Genomic DNA, 27521 nt, shown 5'->3' with positions numbered 1-27521 from the left:
ATACAACCCCTGACGAACACACGTGTCAAACAAAGCACTCACTCCACAACTAAATAGAAAAACTAAACCAAGCAAAACGTAAAATATGGTTTGATGTCGACTGCTTGGCAAACTTAGTCAGAAAATATTAAAATGACTCGTTTATACTCGGCAGATTCTTTAAAATGATGAGTAAACTTTTCAAAAAATAATTAAACAAAATAATAAAAAACTTGAACAACTTCATGATCTTGAAAAGATCAAATAGGGACATGTCGACCTTCTGGAAAATTTTGCACGGAATGAAAAACGACACCTAGATAAAAATAATAACACAATTTCAATATATCAATGAGAAAATGTTTTCGAACTACTAACTATTTTCAATATTTAAGGCATGTTCTGTTTTGAGTATTTCGCTGCACTCTAAATTCATGATTTTGAATTTATGACGTGTACTGTTACATGTTCACACGCATATACTTATCAGCGAAAAATAGCGAATAATTAATGCATTCACAACAAACAATCCTCTTGTTCTCGAGAGTGCTGCGACGGTCCTCAACTATCGGCGAGGTACTACAACCTCGCCGACGATCTTACGCCAATTTTGCCAAATCATGGAGCTCATTTTTCAGCTCCATATTATTTGTTTCATGTGCAACTTAAATTGATTTCATATGACAATTTAAAACTGCCATATTAGGAATAGAGTCTGTATACTCGAGTGTATCATTTGGAATGGGTAGATTGCTCTTTTCGGCCCCACGCTGAAACACTTGAGTGAAAGTTGAGTGTTCTTTCTACTCTATGATATGTGTGGTCAAAATATGAACATGTGCTTATATTATTTGGGTTTGTTGTGTTCTGAAATTAACATTTAAAAAAGAATATCATCATTAACATTTTACTTATTTGTTCGTTGCAAGCGATACCCGGATGCTCGCGGTCAAGAATTCTCTCGTACCTGAATTTGCTTTTATCATGCCCCGACCATTTGCGTTCCAAGCCTCGATTTCAGACCTACTCAAGGATACGATACCTCTAGATAAGATACGTACGAATCGCAACTGACACGTTCTGTCAATATGAAAGCGAGGATCCGAACGCAAATACTAGTCAACAATGGCCTCGGTAAGATAAACGCGAAGTGAGGTATGAGAGTATGTATTTATTTATTTATTTATTTATTTATTTATAGAAACGTCTTTCTAGGCCGTGGGCCCATATGACTATAACATATAATAGTATACAACACATGCATTTCTTCACAAGTGAAACGCGATTTGAATAATGGCGAAAAATCATTTCAACTAAAGTCGCTAACTGTTCTATTGTCCCAGCGCTGGTTGCTGGTAAATACTAGTAAACCGTTCACACCTTGGACAATAGCCAGGAAGCTGAGCGTACTGCAATTACAAACTGCAAACTAAAGATATTACCGTGATTTATCAAAATACGAACATCCGAGAGAAAAACTAACCACATGAAAACTGAATGAAAAATATGAAACATATACTGTACATAATATAATACAACAAGCACAATGAACCGATCCACCAACTACAACTATGTTTAAGCTATCCAGTAAATAAAAACATCATCGATCGCTCTAAAACACATAGACGAATAGAAGGGGCCAACCGATCAAGGTTGTTAGAAATGCTCCAAGTTGTGATCCCTGTCAGAGTACTTCAAATTTAAGTGCGATATTTACGAATAATAATTCCAATATAACACTATAGAAACACTTGCCAGCTAAACAATTATGTTGAGCTTCTAAATGTATATAAAGTATCAAAATAAATGGTATTTTTCGGTTGTAAAAACTAGATTGTTTTAATGGAAAGCCATATCCCGGGCTGTCTGAGCACTGAGGGTAATTCACATCTTAGACATTAGCCGTTTTCAGACCGGAGATAGAGGGAGTGTGTTCTGAGATACCACTTCCTCTCATTAACACGTGGCAGTTGGTAGTTGCGTAATCATAATTTTTGGCCAGGCACGTCAAGCGATTTGTATAGTTTGGGAGTATAGTTTGCAATCAATAAAAAACACGCTTAGAAATTTGGTAAAAATGTACTAGTCTGGAAGCTGATCATTTTTCAACTCAGTGCCAATATAGTTACATTTTACACTGAACTTTTATTGTGCTGAAAAGTATATTTTCACTGAAATGAAATGTAAAATGTTTACGTAATTTATTCATAAGTCACCACTTGCAAGAGAACAAAGCCACACAGGATAAAAGCAGGACACCGTTCTGTTATTCAAGTTTGCTGTTAATACGAATACACAGGAAGTCTGCAACTAATGTCTGGTTTGCATATATCTATTATTCGAGGTAAACGAGAATATGCCCACAAATATTTAGAAACATGTATGTGGATACTTGTAGTTATGTTTCATGAAATATATGACTTAGTAAAGCCAAATGAGTGACCTTGTACCGGGGTCTCGTTATACAATCAAATTACCAACAAATATGGTATAAATTGAGAAAACATTGTGTGTAATTTTGTGAAAGGGACGATTTTTTTGAGATCTAAAGGCAGGAAGAGTCGCATGCCATGATCACAACTGATTTACACTTGATTACGTCATAGATTGATATTGAATGTTGGTCATCCTACTTGTTATGCAGAAACAATAATGAATAATGACACAAGTATTAATAAATAATACAAAGGAAATGGCCTAGTTATGGTCACAAACATGTTTTATATGTTATCGATTGAGTTCTTGAAGTTATATAAATTTACTCGTACTCGTATCAACAGCCACGCAATGTGACACGAATTGACGAATTTATTGCTTACAATTCTCTTTAGTGTAAAAAAAAATGATTTTCAGAGATCTCAGATCAGAACTGGGCTTTAAACAGACCGTTGATCACATATGATCTATACCCGCCCATTACCTAATTGCATCGAAGGTTTTTCTGTACAGTGGATCTATTTCCCCAATATAACTGCACGAATTGGTAACATTTTCCATGTATTTATTTCATTATTTATGTTTTAATGAGGTCATTTATACGAGTTTTCTGTATACAAGGGCAGGGTGGAAGAAATATAAACAGTACTTTATTCTATTTATTGTTCAACACAGTGTCTTTGTTCAATGAATGGCATCTAAGCTGACTTTGAAAAAACAACAACGCCTTTCTACTTTTTTAAAGTCAGAAATTACCAACAATTACTTAATTTCTTAGTTTCAACGGCAGTTGAGTGACTTTGTTATAACTAATACATCCACGATGAACATATAACAATAATTTATCAATTCGGTAAGTTTCGACCCAATCGTATGAATCAAGATGATACTTGTAATTTTATCGCTGTGGCTCTAATGTGACGACTGAAATTCAACCACAGTATTCTATACTTTCCATAATAATGAAGGTAATGAATTGTTGAAGTTTTACATGAGATCGAATGGTCACGTGGATCTATGCGAACAGCTATTCAACTACCTCGTGACATGACCAGTGCGGTATAATAGCAAATTGTGTGACCGTTCGATCACAAACCACCACAGTCATACCCAGATTAAGAAAATAAATTTATCAAATATGTTCGAAAAAGAGATAATTCGAAAATAATTAAAAGTTGTGGGGCATCATGGGAGCGGAAAGCGTGCACAGAGATTGCCGAAACAACAATAGGCTAGTTTGCATATTTTGAACGGAAGCGAGCCAACATGGGAATCAACTTGACCGACTACAATCACTCGCTGCCAAGACGTTACCGAACTAACAGTCTGAACACCACACATTCTCAACACAATGGGGCGAAAGAGGGGATCCCGAAAGAAGAACATAAAACCGACGAATGAAAGGCGTCGTAGAAGTCTAGCAGCGAAGTCCAGCGAGGACGAATCGCCAGCAGAAATTCAGCTACCCGAGGCAAGTACATCAAGTAATCGCGTTTCCGAGAATGAGCCATCTGTGTCCCCAGTCCTCCAAGAATCCGACACGGACACTGGAATTGTTGGCGGTCAACTTCGCCTAGTTGATTTAAACATTTTCAATCAGAACCTTTTGGAAGCATGTGTATGTGCACGATGCGGTACTGGAAATTTACAGATACAAGAATACGTCAGATATGGATGGGAATCTCACCTGTATCTCTGTTGTTCCAACACCGATTGCTCAATGATTGCCTTTATACGACCGGAGATCATATCTTGTCTTCACAAAAGAAAAACGGGTTCTCCTCTTGCGTAGAACATCCACCTACTATGGGGCAGACTTAGCATGAACACCATAAATAACTATTTCTTGTAATGTTTTATATCACTTTCTATAATATGTTTCTCAGTACCCATGTATGTATATTTCTGTAAATGTATATTGTATCAGGGCCATAAGCGACGAACGCCGAACCGTCCTGACACCGTACTAGTACACATAGCATGCACCAACGTATATTCTTAGCTGCATGGAGGTTTTCATTTTTTTTATTCGACCACGGTTACTAGAAGAAGTAATCGTTATTCGACAAAATGTTGACTGCAGTTTAGATCAGTCGCACGTTTTGGCACTTCAAAAGTGTTTTACCAAAACATGATTAAGATTCGTGACTGTGTGCTTAGACATGGGACATGTAATACATAAGCAGCCCGACCCGTATGATTGTAATTACAAGACATATTTTTTTTAACTAGCTTGTTTAGCTTTGGCGACACGTTTTGCCAGTTCATGGTGAGTATGATGAAAAGGCTGTGTTGATTCGCAAACAAATACACGTGACTATTTCAATGGTTTCCACGATTACAATGTACATGTATACGTATTCTACCATGAATGATTAATCGCGGGTTAATACATGTATTGAGTATTGCATGGGGTTTATAGTTCCATGAGTATTGTCTTCACGCCCGCTTTTTAATAGCGCCACCAGTGTCATAGTTGCGGGTATTTATTTATTATTCGTTTGTACTGATGGATTGATTTTATTTTTTGCATTTTCAAAACCAGTTTTAAAAGTAAAGGTGTTAATTTCTTGTTATTATTATGATGAATGCTTTGTACCACTTGCTGTTTTTTTGTGAATTAATAAATAAGCATTCCTGTTATTATAAGTCCAAGTTTTTTATGTTGTTGTGCATCGAAGTGGCAATATTCGTTTATACATTAAATCCGTGACCTATCGCGGTATCACATAATTGTGAATATTCATTATACATGTACTTGACTATTTTCCACGTTTTTGATGCATTGTTTACAACGCCCTCTCGCGGTGGTTCCTAACTGCACAGTCCTCTTCGGCAGAAACATACAAACACATTCACGCTAGTGAAATGAATAGAGGCTGGTGAGACGCAACGTGCACGTGTTCAATTTATTTCCAACGCACGTGTCGGCGCCCTTGATTGCGTTTACATGTATTTTGTTTTTTATTCTCAAAATATTATCACTGGCAGCGTTTGTTTTGCTGTCATGTCTTGCAACTGAATGTCCAAGATTTTGGGATAAACACAGTCACCCCATATTGAAAAAAAACCTCAACCAAAACAAAACGTAAAGTATGGTTTGATGACGACTGCTTGTCAAACTTATTCAGAAAATACCAAAATGACGCGTTTATACGCGGTACATTCTTCAAAATAAGAACACTGTTCATAAAACAATTAAACAAAATACAATACAAACTTGACCAATTTTCTGTTCTTGAAAAATCAAATGGGAACCCGTCGACCTTCTGGAAAATGTCAAGTTTACGCGGAATAAAAAACGACACTTCTAAAAATTCAAGTGAAAAAAACTACTAAACCTGCATAAATCTGATGACCAAATAAATGATACCATCAAAAGAACAAAATATACTAAGTAATCAGGATCAACATCAAATCCTTCAAATTATAGGAGAGTTCTATTTCTAGTTGCCCGGGTAAACAAAAAATATTGATAAATTACCTGGATAAAAATAACACAGTTTCAGTTAGAAAATGGATTGAAGTACTATTTTCAATATTAAATCTGTGCTAGCGAGGCATGTGATATTTTGAGCATTTCTACTGGGCTCTAAATTCATGGGTTTGCCAGTAAAACAATGAGGTTTATTGTTATTTTACATGTTCATACGCATCAAAATTAGGTAAATGTCTGTATACTTGTGGCAGTTTGAGTGTGTCACTTAGAACAGGTAGATTGTTATTTTCGGCCTCGCGCTGAAACCCTTGAGTGAAAGAAAAGTTGCTATTTTACTCCATGATAAGAGTTTGGTTAGAATATCATACACATGTGCTTATTTTATTTGGGTTTGTTCTACTCAGTTGTTTGTTGCAAGCGATACTCTTATCCACAGTCAGCTGGCGCACATCTGATATAATAAAATAAATGCGATATTTACTATATGGGGGCCGCCATCTTGAATGACGCATAAAACTAAATAAGAGACAAGTTGTGAAACGCGGTTTTCAGATTTCTACAAATCAGGACAAAAATACCAATCTTTCACAAAAATAAGGTCCGTTGGGGTTATATTAAGCCAACCGATAACACAATTCGGCCGAATTCGTCGTTTTTGTGTGGAAAAATCCCTTGCATACGAACACCTAATTACGCGAAGAACATAGAACACTAAGCCGGGGTATTTGAAACCGAAATTGGCATCTAAGCGTTAGGCCGTCGCTGATTGGCTGCTGTGCTGGAATGCCAATTTTTAGTTTCAAATACCCCGGCTTAGTGTTCTATGTTCTATGTGAAAGATTGGTATTTTTGTCCTGATTTGTAGGAATCTGAAAACCGCGTTTCACAACTTGTCTCTTATTTAGTTTTATGCGTCATTCAAGATGGCGGCCCCCATATAGTAAATATCGTATTTATTTTATTATCACGTGTGCGCCAGCTGACTGTGCTCTTATCATGCCGCGTTCATTGCAGACTATTTTCGTTCCAAGCCTCGATTTCAGCCTACTCAAGAATACGACACGTTCCGTCAATGTGAAAGCGAGGTTTGGAACGTAAATTGTCAATAATGGCCTCGGTAAGATAAAAGCAAAGTGAGGTACGAGAGTATGCATTTCTTCACAAATGAGGCGCGATTTGAATAATGCCGAAAAATCGTAGCTAAAAAGTAGCTAAATAGACAGTTTGCTCTGAGATATCACTTCCTCTCATGTAAACGTGGCAGTTGGCAGTTAGTTGAATGAGGTACGATCACAAATTGTAGAAGTCAAGCGAATTGGGTCAACGTAGCTGAAACTAATATCGTTATGACCCGAAACGGTATTTGATTGCATTACTGCATCGGAACTAACTTTCACCGATTCCGTCCCACTTTTTCTCACAACTCGGAAACAAAGGGTGACACAGCGGAGCAAAATTAATGATTCCGAAATTACTGTGATTCAGTTGAGTATACCACAAAGTGGTTCAGGTTGTTCACACAATGCCACCAATTACCTTCAGAAATGACATTGATACAAGCATATATAAATAAATAATCTGCAACAACATTGAGCCCATCAGTATCTGTTGTCAATAGAGGGCGCAGTCCGGACGCAGCAATTTAGTAAAAATTGGGTACGCAACCCCGAAACAAAAAAACGTGTAATCATCGTTTTAATCAACACTTACACCGGGGGTCAAATTGAAACCTTATTTTCAATTTAGTGACCTGAATGGAATCCCTCGCTGTTCCTGTATACTCGTAGAAAACACAATCATCGCATCATGGTGACCACATTATGCGGACGTCTAGAGTGACGTCAAGCATTTCTCGCTAGTTTCACGGTCAATGCATGCACTTGATTATCGTATTGATTCACATGTGTCCGATTTCACTAACACAGTGTTTCTTGTCATCAACATATGTCAAGCTTTGAGTATGTACGTCAGCGGCATACCTTACGTATTGTCTAGTAGAATATGAGCATGAGCTGGGGAGACGTCGAGCGTATACAGGCGTATATATTGAATGTAGTTGGAGCAAATCAATTCAATCGTTTATATACACTTTTCTTTATTAAATGTGAATTGCAACCACGATTTAATTGTAAACGCTAGTAATTGTGTTGCGAATAAATATATTAGTATGGCATCTCACAGACTGAGGTGACATGAATTGAAGCATGTTAATTTTGCCTGCGCACTGGCAGTTCCAAAGGGTAATTGAAATTACATGACATGACGTCATTTTAAGGCCTTCATTAAACATTTCTAATGAGGATTCGATATACAATTCTCCGCTACATCAAATGCGAAATGATTGGATACGTGGTGATCAAAATTTGCTGAGCAAAATGTTGGTAAGCAAACAAATAAAACCTTTCAACAAACAAACTGTTCTCTGATTGGTCTGATTGTTGGGTTTGGTAGCCAATCAGACAGAATCTTGCAAGTAGCTTCGCATAGCCTCAATGATTCCCTATTTGATTTAGTGAACAAAATTCTGCTGACTTGCAAAACTTTGCCCATATTTTCTCACCATTTACCCATCCCAATGTGAATAATGTTAACAACATCGTCAATAAACTTATAAAGTAAGGGACGACGTCAAAAGATCGATGTCGGATAAAAAACTTAATTCCTTTAGTTTTTTCCCAAACCCCACCCTACCCCCACTGAAACTTAATTGATGAATATTGGTCATGGCGCCAGACTACATTCACCATTAAATACAAATTGATAATCGGACAGTAGTATTGCATAGCAGTTGGCTGTCGGGTGGGTGTAAAAAGACTTTACAAATGCACCTCAATCGACGCACATATTTACACTCGAACCAAACCGTTTTCTAGTCTTGGATGTTTTTTTTTGTTTCCTTTTCGGTTATTTCTGTCCATGATTGGATAGAAAAAAAAACGAACTACAAATACTCCAAGGTTTTTTTTGACTTCATTAAAAAATAAAATCGTTTTTGTAGGATGGAAACTTTTTGAGGTCAACCCTCCCACCCCCACACTAAAGCAAATAAGTTTTTTATCTGACATCGATCTTTTGACGTCGTCCCTAAAGTTTGGTAATTATTGCAACCTGTGGGTGGGAAATAACTGTTTACAAAAGGATAATTTCATATGTAAAGTGTGAATCCATATTATTTCTCACAGATTATATTATCGGGATATTTTCGCAGTGAGATTTGTAAATTCTATGAACAAAGTATTAATCAGATACAAAACAATCAATTTTCTTCATTTTCGTCTCTGTAGAACTTGGGAATGTATTTTCTCAGATATCTACATTCCTCAAGGCTATCTAGACTGTCTGGTCGTTCATTGTCGTTGTGGTCTTTTTGTCTCAGTTTCTCAAACTTCATAATATCCACAGTCCTTCCGTTTTTCATGAAAGTGTCCACAATCTTTTTTAACTGGGATGATGCATTTCTTTGCTCTACCCGATTTTCGGTGTGTCCTCCCAGTTTAAATTTCGATCGCACGGTATCCCACTTAGAACTTTGCCTAACGTCTATATTGCTACTAGCTGGAACGTTTTTGACTGACTCTTTCTCCGAATCAGGCATTTTTTCTGTACACCCCCCTATTCGGATCGATTTCCGCACTATATTCCACTTCGAGTTCATCCTCGGTGTGTTTGGGATGTTTTCGGTACAAACGCTGGTGACGGCATCGTCGTCTTCACGGACTTCCATTTTTGCAATCAGGGTCGATAAATCTTCTAGCGACGATGTCCGCCGAATGTAACGTTGACTTAAACGGTACGAGGATTCAGGGTCGACATCATCCACGTCGTGTTGTGTTTCTGGCCTCTCGCTTCTTGTGGTCAACATCAATGTTTCGGAGCTACGCGCACGAAGTAAAGGAGGTTTACCGCTTTTCGTTCGACGAGGCAGTAGCGGCGAGCGATTGGAAGTTCCTGTACTTTGCGGAGATGATAATTTTGTAGCCCACTGTTTCTGTCCGCCATTGGATTTCCCATTAAAATTCAAGCTAATCTGTTTAGCCTTCCTAGGTGGGATAGAACCGCAGTCATATTTCTGAAGACGCGACCGAGTTTGTGCGACTTGATTTAATGAGGAAACTTCTAAGAGCCTCGGTGAATCATTTCGTCGTTGTTGAATTCCGTGAATTAGTGTTGAGTCTGTCGTCATTGCTCTTTGCCGTGGACGTACAGTACTCATATCTTTTGACTCGAAGCCTGGTGTATTTGAAAGCAATTGCCAATGACCAACACGACGAGTCGGACGAGGACTCTGTAACGGCGACTCAACATGTAGAGATTTGACGCGCTGCAGTAGAGGGCTGTCAGATGGAGAACTCGTCGGAGAACTGCTTCCGCTCAACGATATATTAGAATTCTGTATCGTTGCCAGAGATGTTGGTACTGAGAAAGGGGGCTCGAGAGTTTTCTTCTCTTTAAGTGCCTGTAGTTGTAACTGCACCTGAGCAGCCTCTGCACTGATGGCAACAATTCTCCGATTCATTGGACTACCCAGAGGTGATGGTGAAAATGGAATTCCCGAGTCACTCTTGTTATCGCTCATTTCAAATCGCACCGACCGTGGCGTAGGTGGTGTTTCAGGCGGTGTGCTTTCCAGTTTTTGAACTGACTTACTCATTGTTGTTAGCGGAGAACTTGGTTCGCTGTCAGACCTTCTTGGCACTCGATTGAGGACACTCCCAACAGGTCGCTGCAAGGTTGGACTTTGCGAGTGTGATCTCTCTTTCATTATTTTGATGTCCTTCAATTTCTTCTTCAGATCGCGACGTTCTTCGTTGTAGTCTTGTATCTTAATTCCATAATGTTTGTTCGACTTCCTGTTCGATTTGCTCGACAATTTTCCCGATTTATTATGCTCCATCTTGTTAAGATTCAAAGCAAACGGAATTCCATATCAATGTTTATCAAATGTCTCTGCAACAACAACAGGAGTAATAATTATTAACTCGTCCGGTGCGAAACTCAGAGAACCAACTGTCCGAGTTCACGAGTGGGTCGTATTTAAGTTGAGGCGAACAATTGCAGAAACAATTTCATCCAGGTAAATACACTAAGTACACATAATATTTTAAAAGCACCCGGCTATTGCACCTGAATCGTGTTTTTGTATGAGATTCCCACCGATGTGTAAACAATGTAAGCTGAAACAAACCACCTTGCCCGTTATGTTGTAAGTGAAACCATTATCCTCGTTCGCAAACACTCGTTCGGAGAAATCTGAGCTGAATTATACTGCATGTATATTTCAAATGACCACGTTGCGTACGTGACATTTCATCAGTGTCAACCTACCTGTAATGTGTAATCGCATATATCCTTGCTATGTCTAAGTTACCGGTTTGGCGTAGTATTGCAAATCACTGCCGGCCGTCTTCACCATCAGTCATTACCACCAACAATTCAGCTTCGATCTGGTCCTGTCTCAACAAGTGAGCCTTGCTAGATCATAGCAGATTGGGGTAAGAAACAACTGTCATTAACGACTGTCAAAGCTTTTCGCACGTACTTGTGTAGCGGCAGTCAGTCATTTCAAGGTAACACTTACGTACTATATGGCGTACGGCGGCTTCATTTACACTACTGCGAACCACACACACGTACCATACTCACACTGACTTGAACGACTGACTGTTTCGATCCTGTTATAATGGTTGTTTGGTATGTGCGGTAAAATCATGAGGGTGTTTACTTATGAAAAATTATCAACCATTTAGCTCAGTGAATATCATTCAGCTCCATTCATTCTATTTCCTTCACTGAAATCGATCCTTGAAAACAACTGGAATTTAATACGGGTTTTGTATTAAATGCAGAGAGTCATGATGCAGGCAGATACATTGAATTCCGTTAGTTAATGGATCATGTTGTGTATGCCAGGCCAAGTTAACGACACCCCCTTGTTATCGTAACAATAACCAACATCCTGGTTAATATGTTATATATCTGTTTTTGACTTGACAGTATACACAATGCAAGCTAACGGTCAATGGTTTTATTTGTTTAAACCTTCATTTAAAAGTTGTCGTTTAACTTTCTAGAAATAATTTCCCACTGTACGTCGACAGGTTATCAAATAAATAACAATGACAGACACCCAACCCAATGACTCACACTGATAATAAATTTATGTTCAAAGCATAACGGTTTAAGACCGGAAGTTGTATTAAGCTACGAAATCTAAATATTGAAATGTGTATCTCCATTTGAAAGAATGAGGAATAAGTCGGGATATCGGCATTGTTTGCCTATGCGAATATTTACATGTAGAAACCGTGCTTTTATTGCCGATCACCCACACACTATTAGTCCGATGTACCTCTATGCCTACATATAATCCACCCCACAACAGTCCATTTATATATTTAGTAGTAATGCGATCAATATTAACCTGCATATTCAACGTTTACGCTTGCACACATTCGAGTCTGTTTCTTTTTGAATACTATCTCATAGAACATGGGGCACTTCGATATGGCATGTTGTATGGTTTTATTTTGATAATACTAATAAATAAACATGTTGTGAACGTCGGGCCTTGTAATTCAAACCGCCTACCTTGCATACTAAGTTTGATGTGCACGTATTCGGGTGTAATGACTCTGATACGCTGTAAGAAATCCATAAATGCATTGACGTCATTCCGAAACAAATCAATGAGTTGAATTGTAATTTAGGGTTAACGACTGAATAATTATTCAGAAAACGGTATTCTTGAGTTTGTGACCCAACCAAAACACTTGTTTAAAAATTGCGAATAAATCTTTGACTTCGTTATTGTGTACTAACACGGCTCCACGGGGGGGGGGGGGGGCTGTTGATATTATAGATAAAACGCCATTTTTGTATTTCTGTTTACCAATATGTAATATGGTTGAATATCAGTAAAGTCACGTGAATGCCATATTATACAGCATACTGTATTAAACCCCGCTTTACGGATTAACAAGGTAAACCATGTCGATTGCACATTACAATCTTTGTAGAATACGGTTCACATTTTGTTATGCCCACACTGAAATACCAACATGTCCAGAGGAGCGAATATTTTGTTTGGCACAGCATTGAAGCTGTTGAAGTACGAGGATAATAGAGTCGGCAGTACTGTTCTATTTTGACCCGAGACTGCATCATTTGAAAAACAACTTTTATTGATGTTCCTCGCTGCAATATATATCACCTAAGCTGCAAACAGCATCTGAATTTCATTTATTACATTACTTCAATATTAAAAATTGATTTTTCCTCTAATATAATCAGTAGCTTTCTATCAAGTCACCTGTTGTACGTTTCACTTTCTCTGAAGTAGAATTTATTTGTCACCCGATAATCCAAGCACAAAGTCTCAGAACAATAGACCAAGTCAAATACCACCTTGACCTTAAAGTCCCCAAACCACAATTCAAGGCCGAATTTGTGAAATTCCTTTTATTTGTCCCACTAAACTGACGTGTATGTCCTTGCGTTAATATGAAATACTTCACCTGTGGTTACAGTGAATTATACTCTGTGGAACAAGTTTTAGACATAGTTGGCTTTCGATGGGGATTGTGGGATACCTCATTCATAGTATACACTGTGGTCGGGCGTGAGGGGCACTTGTCACAACTCTCAATTTCAGTGATATTGGTTTGTAGAGAGTTTATTTTCACTGATTGCTGGTGAGCTGAATGTAATATATAAGAAAAAAGGTATACTCGCTAGATTTTAGTTTCAATGGATCATCCATTCAGCGAGAAAAAATATAGGATTTTAGAATACTGCAAATCAACACTCTTGTGATTGTTGGTGTTTGGGTATAAGCAATGTCACAAGTAAGTAAGTATAAGTGGAAAGAATATGTGTGTTATCACCGGGATGCCGTTTTATTGTTAGCAAGTCATACCTATACGAGTTTGCAGTATATACGTGCCTGGCGTCAGGAAAATTGTCATACATGTCGAGCATGGCGACCAATTGAACCATGGCGTCTTTTGCATTTGATACGGTGAACTGGGATAAGTGGTAAACGCGAGAGTAAACATTAGTAACGTCATCACTGACCGAGTCTTCTCTCTGCAGTGAACAATGGCATCCGAAACAGAATTGCATTCCCGCATCTGGGGAATGTGTTTTTATGCAAATTGAAAATTGCGTATGTATGTGTCAAGTGTACATCGATTCTGGTAACTAAGGCAACCGATTCTCACTACTCGTTGTTTGTCTAACACTGCTCTGAAACTATGTTTAATTTTCAAATTTCATTTTCGTTTTTATTTAGATTCCACTTTTTAAAAATAATTAGACTGTCGGCAGTCCTCAGGCCAAATTTTCTGATTTAATATACTAACAGATTAGGCCTGAGGACTGTCGACACTCTAACAATAATCTCAGATCTCGTTTTGAATGTGTAAACTTGCTTACATTGTAAAATAGTTGATTACAATTCGGTTTTCAATACTCGAACACTTTGCTGCACCCATCGTATGCACATGGGAACATAACTTTGCGCTTACCCATGCCTTACAACACATGCATACAGCGAGAAAGGAAATATTACTATGTGTTATCTCGTGTACATAGATTACTCCGTCCTATGCAGTTAAATGTCACGTGCAAATACAATTTATTAATATACAATTTATTAATCGATCGGGGTACAATAATTACATGAAGATCTTGTGGTGGAAGAAGGGGTGCGATTGGGTTATTATAGATCCATTATAATACCTTGCTCTACAACGACGTGTTCTCATTAGTCGACCGGTATAACGTGCTATCCACAGTTACCAGACGATAACTTGGCAGTGTCTTGGACAATGCACGAACAAGAAACATTCCCGTCATTGCCCTGTTATCGCACACTAATGGACAGCGCGTCGTCTTTATTCTCTAACAAATGTTTACTTCAACATATGCACGATTCCCAAACAGGCAGTTTCAATTAATTTAACAGATGGTTCGCAACGTAGTTATTTGTGTTTTGTAATGTACTAGTGTCGAATATCCAGACTGTTTATTCGTTTCAAATTCCAAATTACCAATGTGATATGATGTGGTGTGATGCATTTCATGAAATAAAAAATAAATGTGATAACGCTAACTGTTATTATATTAGCCTAGGTGCCGTCTATGATTGTGAAACTTTGAAAAATCTACAAAATAAAAACCTAGCGAATCAGTCTGAAGTGCTGTGGACAGGGCTTACCAACAGTCTGCGCGTGCGTATTTCCATGGTAATGTACTGACAGAAGTCATGGACACAGCCAATCAGTGATTACACGGAATTCTGTATCGACCACGTAGTTGCATAGTGGTTCATCAGGCCATTCTCGAGTGTACTCAGAATGGTCAGAATCCAAGCTATGGTCATAAACACATTGTTAGTAGATCAGCTTGATGATTCAGATAAATACAACCTAATTTTGGTATTATTACGAAATGACTAATTATAATTTGATCAATTGTATGTCCGATTTTCTATCCTACTTTCAAATGTCGAAAAATTGAAATATTGAAATTGTGTCGAGAAAAAAGTCACCACGGCAAATTTTACAGTGGTTACACAAGATGCGTCAACTGTATTGTCAATGTTTCAATTGTTAATCGATGGAAATTATTACCACACAGTAATATAGTAAACTGTGTTTTCACGTCAACTAATCTTTGCTGAACACCTCCGCAATTATGTCACGATCTCCATGCCTATATTGCCGCAGATATCGAATACCGCCGTAACTGTTCACCTCTTGGGTTTCACCCATCATTTTCTTGTATTCAATTATTTCCGCGGTCGTTCTGTGTTTTGCAAGTTCTTTGACAAGACCTTTGAGCTGCACGCTGGGTCTTCTTCGTTTCAGACGCTCCTCTACGTTCGAACTCGATTGCTGCAATGTATTTCGTAGTTTTTCCCATACCGTGGGCTCAGGTGTCACATCTTTCGAATTAACTCGTTCCCGAATTGAGCTATAGGGGCGGCTCGACGACGAATGCAGAGGTGTCCTCCTTCCAGATGACACCCTTTCTTGAAACACTGATATTGCAGAACGTCTTCCACTACTAGCGGTGTTTGTATCTATCAAGTTATTTGAACTATTGTACAGTGACGATGGGATCGATATCTGTCCATGCGCCCTAGTCATAGAATTAATGGTTAGCATCGGGGTGGGCCACCTTTCTTCACCTTCACTATCGTCGCGCTCTGCATTGTTTTGACGGATTCTACTAAAACGAGTTGAATCAAGTGGCCGAGTGATATTAGTCGTAAACGTGCCATTAGAAGGGAGGTGTGAATCTTGAAAACTTTCCTTTGAATCGGTTTCTACATATTCAAACTCGCTGTGAGCAAGTCCAAGTTCCCGTATATATCTTTCTACAGTTCGGTTAACTTCGTCAAAAATATCTTCATCTTTTTCAATTCGACCAACACGTGTGACTCTGTTCAATCTCCCGGGAATTGGATTGCGCTGCGATGGCATGTTTTGATTGGTCCACATTCTGTTCCCATATGTTAGACTACTCTGTTCGTCCAACGGAGGAAATTTAGTATCTTTCATTGGAGAACTTCCGTCAATAACTGAAAAAATCGCAGCTGGCATTTTTTTCCGATTTGATTCTTTGGTCTGAATATTCTGTGTATTGCGTGTTCTTTTTTGCATCTCGTATTTGTTAATTCTATTCCTCGCTTCTTTCACAGTCTGTGAAATTCTCATGCTCTCATGTCCTCGCGTGTCCATATTGTTCACGGTTTGTTCGTCCCATTTCTCGCTCTCTCCCATTTCGCGTATACGTTGCATCTCTTCCCGATAGAACGCTTCTCTCGCCGTTTCTGTGGTGTCCCCTCGATATACGCCCGAAAGTGGCGATTCGACGCCAATGTGTAGCAGTTTCTTTCCATGCCCTTGAGGAGAATCCACACCATCGTCTGTGTTGACCAGCTTCAGCAACTCTCGCTTCAATAACCGCTGTTCATTTTCATAAAAACTCATTTTCTTCAAAAAATCTTTTTGCAGTCTTGCGTATTTTACCTGCAGTTTAAGGGACCATGATTTATTTCGCTGTCTCACGTGACCGTTAACCTCTGTTCGTCTACAAATCACTTGAGCGACTTGGGAAACACTAGCAGAATCGTGTAGCCGTCTCATCTTTGTAAAGTTTGTCCGGTCGATATATCTCTTACCAACGTCGAGTTGAAACGATTCTCGGCAAATGTTGCGTTGTTAGCGACGTCGCCGTGACCGTGATGATTACGGTTATATATTTTTCCGTTGCTCAGTGCGATGGAAAGTGTTTACCAGCTAACATATTGACGCCCTTATAAGTATGCGTTCATGTTGAATATCAACTACTAATCAGTCAATTATCGACTAGCACATGACCGCTATCCAAATATATACACTCGTATAATTGACGTTTTTACAACTAATCATGACAAGAACTTGTTTGCACACCTCAACAGTGTTAAGTATTTATAACCATGTCACGATTACGACCAAAGTGGTGAATTGAATTTTGTATGTATGTTTGCCGAACACCCGGACGCCTTCTCTCTCAGATATAACTTATTTGTTCAAATTTCCCCTATGAGACTAAGTCATGTTAAAACCTACACCTTTTCCTGACTTTCCCCGGATTTGATTTTAACCAACTCTGTTTAGATAATCCGTTAAACATTCTCTCTTTGTTTCCTTAACTCACAACTAAGTCAATGTTATTCAAGTCGTTTCGACTTTCTCAACTTTCAATCATTTTTTTTTTATTCGGCACAAAGAGAGTGTAAACACCCGTCACAAATCGATGTTTACAACGTTGTCTGTATGGCAGTGATATATTGGCCGGGCATTATGGGTAATGACAGCTCGATCGGTCTAATTCACCTATTCACATCGGTACTTGACCATAACAATGGGAGTTATAAGTCATGGCAATGTGTATAATTGTGACAACCAACAAATGCTCGCGGAATGAGGTAATAATTAATATTTTTTTTTATATTTTTTTCTGTCAAGTCAGACTTTTTCGTCACTCACTCACTAGCAAATTTGAAAACGATAGAGGGCGCTATGAATAATTATTGATATTTTCACATGACTGTATTTACACAACCGTAACCAGTATCACGTAATGCACACCACAACGCAAATATTGGCATTTTAAAATCTTCTTTTGTTTATTTCCACTATTGCTGTACTAACAACATTTTTGCCGTTGACCGTGGTACAAAGCTCTGTTACTCATGAGTAACAGTTTAATTTTTAATTGCAATATTTTGGTTGAATATTTTTATTTTTAATTTATACGCTTTGTGTATGAAGGGGAAACCACTGATGTTTTTTAACATGTTAAGGACCAAAAAAGCATTGGATAATATTGTAAATCCACTTTTTGATGGTATACAGAGGGCGCTCACGCGGACCGCCGAGTGTGATAATATACTAGTACGTTAAAACACCCAGTTATTGACAATACATGTACTGTGCGAAGTATCATTAAAAGAACAAATCAAGGCCAGAATTAGACGTGCTCGGAAGTCTAATTATTTGTTTTTCAAAAATGTAAAAAAAAGGAGTTAAACGAAATTTCTGAAAATATAAAAGCGAAAAAAATAGAATGATTTTAGTGTTATTTTATTGATATCTAAACAAATAAAAGATGGATTTTCAATAAGTTTATAGAAGGTATTGACTTTGAAACATGGCTGTCGGAGTCTTGGAGAAGTCTGGGTCGCATTGCCATAGAAACAAGAATGTTTATTCTTTGCCAAATAACTAAAAAAAGAAACGACAAATTTTCCTAATTATTTAGAATGTGTTGACACCATCCAGAAACTAATCGAGTAGATGATCTAGGGCGGAGGTTTGTTTTCTCAGGGTGCCATTTAGTTTAGTTTGAGTTGTCACGGTGTTGACCACTCATTGTTTTAGTTACTCAAAATTTATTCACTGTTTAAAATATACGGATTAAGTTATAAATAATGTATATTATCGTATTTATGAGATATCAGAAACTGTACTCGGATATTGTATGTTATAAAACACGGAATGATTACTAGCAATATCCGAACCATACCACACACTCGTTACTATACGCGGGCCCAAATAACGAGCACGTACGTGCGTGTGTACGTGCGTGCTCGCTATTTTGCCAACGTATAAAGTAACTAGCCCCTGTGGTAGCATACGCCCATCGGGAAATTGACTGATTCATTTTTGTCGGGCAACTCGAAATGCCTCAGAGGAAATAGACGTAAGCTATTGCACTCACGGCCAGTTATTAATGCGTTCACTATAACACTGAATGGAATGTCCACGGGGCATCTTCGCCCCGAATGCGCGGTAAATCGGGTTTACTCCGGGAGTCGACTAGGTTTGTCAGTAAGAAATATTATTGATAACATTGTTTTTGCTACTGGTAATCTGTACAAATGTCACGTAATAACGACAACATTAAAAGTAACAAGTATAAGATTCGATTACAAATTAAATGCACGTAACGGCCAGTACCGTAATGGGAGTGTATATATAATACATCATTCCCTCATTTAAATTGACCATGAGGGATTATGATAGAACACACTACTTGGCGTGAAGATAAAATTAACATACATATATTACATGTTAATTCATTGGCATTAGATAATGAGCGAGTTTTATACACTGAGTCCTCTATAGTTTATTGTAACATCACGTGCCCTACCATATATTGCCATGTTTATACAGACCGTCCTCAATATTGGTAAAAATAGTATTTTGCGAATGACTGGATACAACAACCACTGTTACAGTAATATTGACAGCAATACTACACTGTAATAAATCGTTACAAAAAACAAAATAAACAAAAAAAAAACACGCATTGAAGCTCATTTGCGGAGCCAGTTAATTAAACCAACACCATACGGTACGTACTAATCTATTCTAGACAGTGCTAATACTGAGTAAGTATGATCATTAATATGACGAGTTCATTTCACCTGGGATACCAGGGATTACGAATTACCCCCCGAAAGTGGCATGTCACTGTATAAGTGAAATGTGGCCAGACGCCGGTCGTTGTATTTTGGGTGTGGATGCCAACGTCATTATCCCTGGATACCGGTAAAACTCATGTGTGTTGTTGTATAACATATAGTTACAGATTGCATATATTTAACAGCACTTCGACGAATCGCCGCTAACATAACAAATGTAAAATTGGGACCATGGTCGTATGGTCTTAAAGCGGGGGAGTCGTCACCTGCGTCAGATAGCCATAGCGTGTCATTGTTTACAAACAAGCGTCTAGACATAAGCCTTTTGTTTTTAGCGTGTGTTGTTATCGTCGCTTGGGACTCAATTCCCGCGCGTGCGCAGGTGACGACCCTCCCGCTTTAACGGAACTCAGCATAGTTCGTATTGACGACGCACATTACAGAGCGCTGCGACAGTCACGGTGCACAACCAGAGTATCCATTATCTTGACCACACCATTTCTAAAAAATCGCGTTATCTTTGCAATACATTATCCTATCTGGAAAAGGAGTTTAGATTCTCATACGATTATAACACCTAGTCTCCTCTACAAACCTCCAATAATTGTCTATCAAAGCACTATGCCGGACTGTTTGGTTCAGAGCCCAGGCTCTTACATTTACGTATTGGTTTCTGTATTGGAATCAATATTAGCGATGCTTTGCTTGTCTGCCTCGTTATTTGGCGGAGCATTTTTGCTTGTTTTTCGTACTTTGCGTCAAGCTCCTTTTTGTTTTCGACAAGTTCCTTGGTGTTCTCTGGGGCAACATGCGACAGATCATCAAACCTAAATCCCGTGAAAGTGCCGGTTTGTCTTTTATTTTCTTCTTGACGCTGACTTGTTCTGTCTTTTTCTGCCACAGTCGTTCCATCAGTCCCACAAGTGTTGTTTCCCGATTCATGCTTGGAATCCGATGAAAGCGAATTGGAAATGCTGGCTCGTCTCATGATTACACCCTGTTGGTCTTTGAATTTCTTGAAAGAGTTTTTATACTGTATAGTAGATTTTTTCTGACGTGTATCATCAATATCAATATGAGCGAGATCGGACGTGTCTCCCAATGGGTCGACGTACAAAGGCTTTCTTGTGAGCTGTACAGTTTTACGTTCTTTCACGAACGTCATACTTCTTGTTAGATTAGAAGAAGACATTGCAGGCCACGAAGTTTTCCCAAACATTGTTTTCTCCCTGGTCAACTGCTCTGTTTTGTCCACTGAGATGTCGATGATGGTCCTCAACATCCTCAAAAACTGTCTCGCTTCTTGTACTTGTCGACGATGTTGTTCCATCGTCATGGAGTGATTTCTTTTTAGTAACTCCATCACTCTCTCCAGCTCGTGCTGATAAATCCTGAAATGCCTGGAATTCTTAACTTCTACTTCTGCAAGTGTGAATCTGAGTCCAGATTGACTATCTTTTAATCTAGACATGTTGGACAAATCTCGTGTGTCGCAGTGTGAAATCACAACGACATCTTGTACCCAGGTGCGTTATGGGTGAATACCCCACCGAATTGTTAAATGTATATCACATATACTAGGGATTGAAACAGAACTAGCACGACCCGCAGACATAGCCTCGCTGATAACAAACACACTATTGAAGCATGTAAACATATAATCATGCCTGCGCACATTTCGGTGAGAATTACGAAATTGACCGGGACTGTTTCTTTGGAATTATTTTGAAAGCGTTATTGTCTTGGCTGATGTGTATAAAACTTATCTCAACACTGTGGTGCTGGAAAACAAACACGCTTTTAGTTATAGGACATTGAATTATTTTCTTCAAGGATACGTAATTCAGTGGAAACAAATATTTCCAATTCCTTATTGTTCGACTGAAGAATACGATTTCACGGTCAAGTTAATACAATCAACAATTACAAACAGTGGCCAGTAATGGATTGGTGCTATATTACTTCTGTTGCGAGGTTACACACCGTAATCCCATGATGATTGGACAGTGGTAATTTGCATACAATTGGCCAATAACTACGAATATATGGATGCCCACAACAGGTCAGTAAAATGCTATTTCTGTGTTCACGAAAATTGCAAATAAACTTTCCAGCTTTTCGATAGTATGATTCAATACCAAAATAGTTTAATTTTTGAAATACGCAAATACCTATGCACTGTGGATTAATTAATAGTACGTACCACTAATTCGAAGCGCATGGGCACTTATAGTTGGAAATTCGTCGTGTAGTGCATCATACAATGCCCCAAAGCACCCAGTTATGCGTACCCTCTATTAATAAATGGATACATTCAGTAAATTTACATATTTTGATGTTGGCTAACCATATTAAGAGTTTCTGTTGTTATTTAAACACGAAACAGCATAAATGTGTATATCAAAAGAATTTCAGTGCCAGACATATATCCAGTGTGGCAAAATGAACTTTTTTGGCGAAACTACTGCGTCGAATAAATGAAAACAATTCTCACAATGATGGTGTTCATGGTGTCGATTAAACACTATAATTATACTGAGTTCAATGGCCTGCTGGGATTGAACAGTTGACTGAATGGCCCCTATCAAGGGACACGTGAAGAATATGTTATGTACGTGTAATACGAGTTATTGTATCATTAAAAGAACATCGTATACAAAGTTTCAATGCAAAACTGTCACGGTCGTCGTCCATGAGCCAGGTGTCTTACCAGTGGGGTACTAGTCATGCATGGTATCTTTGGATATGTCTCTCGTTGTGTATGTTTTTTTTAAGATAAAAAGAGCGCTTGCCATTTTAATTACTATTCAGTTTAACTGCCATCATATATACAATTTCAGCGTCATATGCATTGACACAATTTTAGCGCGTGCTTACACGATTGTTTTAGCCATAACCTCGAAAAGAGTTTGCCCAATCTTAATCGAAAATTGCTTAAAATTATGATTTGAACTCAGTTATGAATATTCACAAAAGAAAGTGAGAATATATAGAAGTGCATGCTAATGATAATACATAATGGGCTAAATTTGGCAAAACGTGGTACAATCTCGCTTTCCCTGGATTTTCACATATTTTTTTCAAGCTTCTCCATTTAATAGTACAATAAGGGACATTATATCTAAGAAATAAAATGGCATAAACCCAGCGTAATCCTATCGTGATTTTACTGTTTGCCATATCACAAAAATGTTTTACATCTACACTAACACGACTTGACGTTCAATAAGCATGCTTTGGGAAAGACAAATTAACCAGATATGACAGTCAAAAATAAATACAAATTAATCTGTAAATTATGGTTCGTACAGTTACTATACAATGATGACAAATGCCTAATCACGGGTGAAATAAATTGCTGAATTGTGTGCACTACTTAAATCAACACTTGTGAGATATATTGAGAACGTTTAGCATATTGTAGCATGCGCTGGTTCCCGGCGTCCCTTGTGAATGGCAAGTGGGGCGCAGGTAACTAGTGATCGACATGATATTGTTTCACTGGACCGGGATTCCGGCCCTGGATTCACGCAACTCAGTGATGTAATTTTAAAACATTCCAACTTCCGTTCTACGTAAACGTGTCTGTAATGCTGCAATAACACGACGTCCATTCAATCAATCCGCCTGAGATGTTCTAACATTTCTCACTATTTTTGTGCAAAGTGAAAACAAATAAAACTTTTGAGAGCTAAAGAACGCTGACGTTGGGTAACTAAGGGAAAAAACAACAACAAGAAACGAGAACGTAATGGACCAATTAGAATGTTATAATCATTACTGGCATCGGTACACCATGACACTTGAGGCGGGAACCAGCCAAATTGTAAATTGTGAACTACGAGTATTTTATTGGAGTTTCGACTCTTGGTGGCGCTATTCAAAAAAAAAAAAAAAAACCATTGGCGTATCTACTTTCAGCTTGAGCCTTTCACATTATACGTTGTCCAATATACCATCGAATGAAAAGAACGACGCGTCATGTACCCCGGCGAGTTTGACCCTGAATGTCTTTTTGGGTCATTCTTGGACACCTTACGTGGTTACTACCGATACATAATAAACACTACCCTATCCTGTATGCACTTGTATATCTATATTACAAACTACATGATATAAAAATAATCTGCGGAGAAATAGCGGATGTTAGTCGTGGACAACGTTTCCTTGAACGACGTGAAATATATTAGTCCCTTCTTCTTTCGCCCAGATAACCTGTAAAATGATCATAGCCAAACCAAAATAACACGAGGCTCTCCATGCACCCGTATGCTGCATCTATGTAACATACACAATGCATACATTTTTTTAAATATTTATTCATTCAACGAAGAAAAAAAATACGAAACAGAAAATTAGAAAGAAAAACAATACGATCTTGACCGTTTCATGGATGCTGTCCATAAGCCACACCGATCCCACCGAATATTGGCACACAGAAATGCAACGCATAAAACTCCCTTTACAAACCCCTGCATCCGCGACTCCGAACAGTGTAGGCAATTAAGATAATATAACTACACTGCCAACTGATGGACCGTGACAGTCGTACTTTGACAATACTCAATGAAACGTGAAATGATGGGCACCGCTCATTGCTTTGTGATTTCAATATATTGGAAAGCAATTTATTTCCGATAGGTCAATTGCAAGGCATTCAAGGACAATACACGGCTCTCTGGGTAACGGATAAACCCACTCCACCAATAACAATAGTAACGGCAACAACGTTATTCATAATAAATATGTAAAAGAACATCGATAGATGGAAATTCCTAGCACCATGACACGAGTTGTTTACCCACAATCACTTCTATGATTCTGTCTATATAGACATTCTCCAAATGATGTGACTTTAGAACACTTGTTGAATGTGTTCACCGTGCTCAAATCAACACACTGATCTTCTTGTCAATTCGAAATTTCGATATTATAGTCACAAAGATTGATTGTAACTTCACGGTTTCGTCAGTCAATATATTTCATTCATGCCTTCGACGGAATTCCCAGTTCATTTTTTTAATTGACTCGACAGTCCCTTGTACACTGTAGTACTTTAATACTTATTAACTTCTGGCAGTATAAAATATAAAATTAATCACAAAGGAAAATATGGATAACAATAACTTGAATGTTTGTGATCGATAGGATATTCTGATATACACACTTGTTTACCGAGACCGAAATACATTATTTTTGCAGTTCACAACATATTACAAGTTTTGTATAATCTAATCTGGCAACTACTAACTGTTTTACATTAGTGTACCTTCTTATAACTGTTCCGGAGTAAGTGAAAGGGCCAGTTTCTGTACATATTCTACTCTCTGGTACATGTATTTGTAAACGTTTTATGTCATTGATAACATGACCTTTTTGCATGTAAATTTGTTTTTAAATTTGTCTTTTATCAACATTTATAAATAAATAAATTAATTTAAGTATGTGTGGTTCGAAATTAGTATCGAAACTACAGAATTAGTACTAATAATATTAATTACGGTACTTGTATTCCGCAGTATGGTGTTGCTTTAAGATATTGTTCAGAGAACTCGGATAAAACAATATGGCCACAGAACCATTAATACTTCCCTAAATGATTAAAACATCCATCATATAAAAACGAAGATTTTAGCATCTTACCATTTTTACTCAATAATTTATTCAGCCCTAAAAATACTCATAGATATGGACAAACAAATCTTATGGTTAATATATTTGTATCAAATAATGAAAATAAAATGCCCTTTTTGTATTTTTACAGAAAGTTTTTCTTCAAATAACATATTTCGTACTGGGTAAAAACAGTTCCTAATATTTATATGACACAACAAATGTTATCTCTATTTAATAGACCGACTACCAACGAACGACCTTAAACATAATAAAAACTTACTATTGTTGTCGATCACAATGCCACATTATTCTCATTCATACACGTTCTCGTCACCGCCACAAACGTACGATGCGAGTATGCCTTGCCAATTCATCAACACTCACTTTTCTTCTCACATACTGCAAAACATGTCTTTTTAGTTAATAAGTTTGTTTTGGCTAAATTTGTTAATCTGTAATTTCGTTAATTCAAGATGTACCTAATTCAAGTTTACAAGTATATTCTAACAATGGGAGTGTTGGTACTTAGCTAAATTAAGATTATGTTACTCCATGCATTCGATAAAATGGCATGTAGCTACTAATATTACAAAGTGTTTTACAGTATTTTGAATCTACTTGCAATATTGTGCCCGATTGGCTGAACAACCCTAACACCTAACAGTCAGACCAATCAGAAAGCATTTTGTTTGTTGACAGTCTTTTTCTACACAACGGCATATTTATAGCAATCTGTATGGGAAACATCTCTTCCTTTTACGTTGAAGTTTGATTTATATGATACCATTGCTGCATTACAATTATGCTATACCAAAAAGTAATATCTCGATAAGAAAATTTGCGGGTAAGATATATTAAAGGTGTTCGCGTGAACGCTAGCATAGAACGCCGTTCATGCAAAATACGGACATCTCCCATCAATCAGTTCAAGGTGTGCACTAGTACTAACACAATTCGATATAAACAAATAAATCCCGAACAGATCCAATGATCATAGTGGATTCATTTTTGCCAATTAATTATACACCGTGTACACCCGCCCTCAACACAAGGGTCGAACTCCGAGGGCAATATTCTATCAATTGGCCGTTGCGTGTCGTGATTTTTCACAGATGAAGTCTAAAATGATCTCCACATTTCAGGAACGGGTCGAGTGGAGTCTATAATGAACACTGTTCATTTACATTACAACTGAAATGGTATAGGCTTTTATCAAATGCCCTGTCTCGATATTCAATTCTTTTATCAATGTTCTTTTAATAACGTATTGAGATAAAATCAAAAGTTTGTGTACGCTAAAAATATATGCGTGGAATTTCTAAGGCTGTATCTCTGGTAGGTGGGTCAATCTGATAAAGCTGTCATTGAATGCGTCATGGAAACTTTGAGGTGTGACTAGTTTATAAACATCTTGGACAATAGCTATGGTGTCCAACTATACCACCGACAATCAATTACGATGGCTTCCGAACTTGAATGCATGGAAAGTTGTTGCCCTCTCTTGCACTATTCGTTCTACTGTTCCACTGTTTGGTATCACTCCTCGTGGTGCAAAACTTCGGCTTTTTTGCAATACACTGTGTTCACCCCTCATTAAAAATGAATTCAAGACTGTGCCCTCGAGAGAAGCTATAACGCATCCTCAATAAAAGTAAAATCGATTATATGTAACTGCGTAAACATCCCGTTGACCCTTGGCGATGCAATAAAACCCGTGTTAATGTATTTACAGATATCATTCAGAACACTTCACAGAAAAAAAAATAATAAATTGACCGAGCAATGCAAAAACAATGATTTACAGCTTTTTTTTTAAAACAGCTCTCCTTATATGATTAAAGGACGGCAGTCATCGTGCCGCGTCCTGTTCGATATGGGACTCATAGCGACGTATACAACGCGTGTAAAATACATTGTTTATTTACACGAAATTCGAACACGCACTGCGCGACGACCACCGCGCTTTAATAACCACACTTGAATACATTCTTCACACTCCCTTTACGTGGTAGCGGCAACTGATTAAGATTTATTCACTCCTATCGTCGTCAACCCGAGGCCATATTATTGAAT

General features: G+C 37.9%; 1 protein-coding gene across 1 annotated transcript; it reads right to left on the bottom strand.

The window, feature by feature from the left end:
- Positions 1–7928: 7928 nt before the first annotated feature.
- On the bottom strand, positions 7929–11580 carry LOC144346712 (uncharacterized). The gene is made up of 2 exons (XM_085493458.1): positions 11180–11580; positions 7929–10801 (listed from the first exon to the last, which is right to left on the bottom strand). The coding sequence occupies exon 2, from the start codon at positions 10746–10748 to the stop codon at positions 9111–9113; it is 1638 nt and encodes a 545-aa protein (XP_085349584.1). The 5' UTR covers positions 10749–10801; positions 11180–11580; the 3' UTR covers positions 7929–9110.
- Between the last annotated feature and the right edge of the window lie 15941 nt (positions 11581–27521).

Source organism: Saccoglossus kowalevskii, chromosome 2 (genome assembly GCF_978046115.1).
Source record: "Saccoglossus kowalevskii chromosome 2, keSacKowa6.1, whole genome shotgun sequence".
NCBI lineage: Eukaryota > Metazoa > Hemichordata > Enteropneusta > Harrimaniidae > Saccoglossus > Saccoglossus kowalevskii.
Note: the sequence above shows the minus strand (reverse complement) of the source record. Positions and strands in the feature narration are given on the sequence as shown.

What these genes read in the sequence shown, in the direction of transcription:
- LOC144346712 (XM_085493458.1), bottom strand. Translation starts at nt 10,748, where the DNA reads ATGGAGCATAATAAATCGGGAAAATTGTCGAGCAAATCGAACAGGAAG.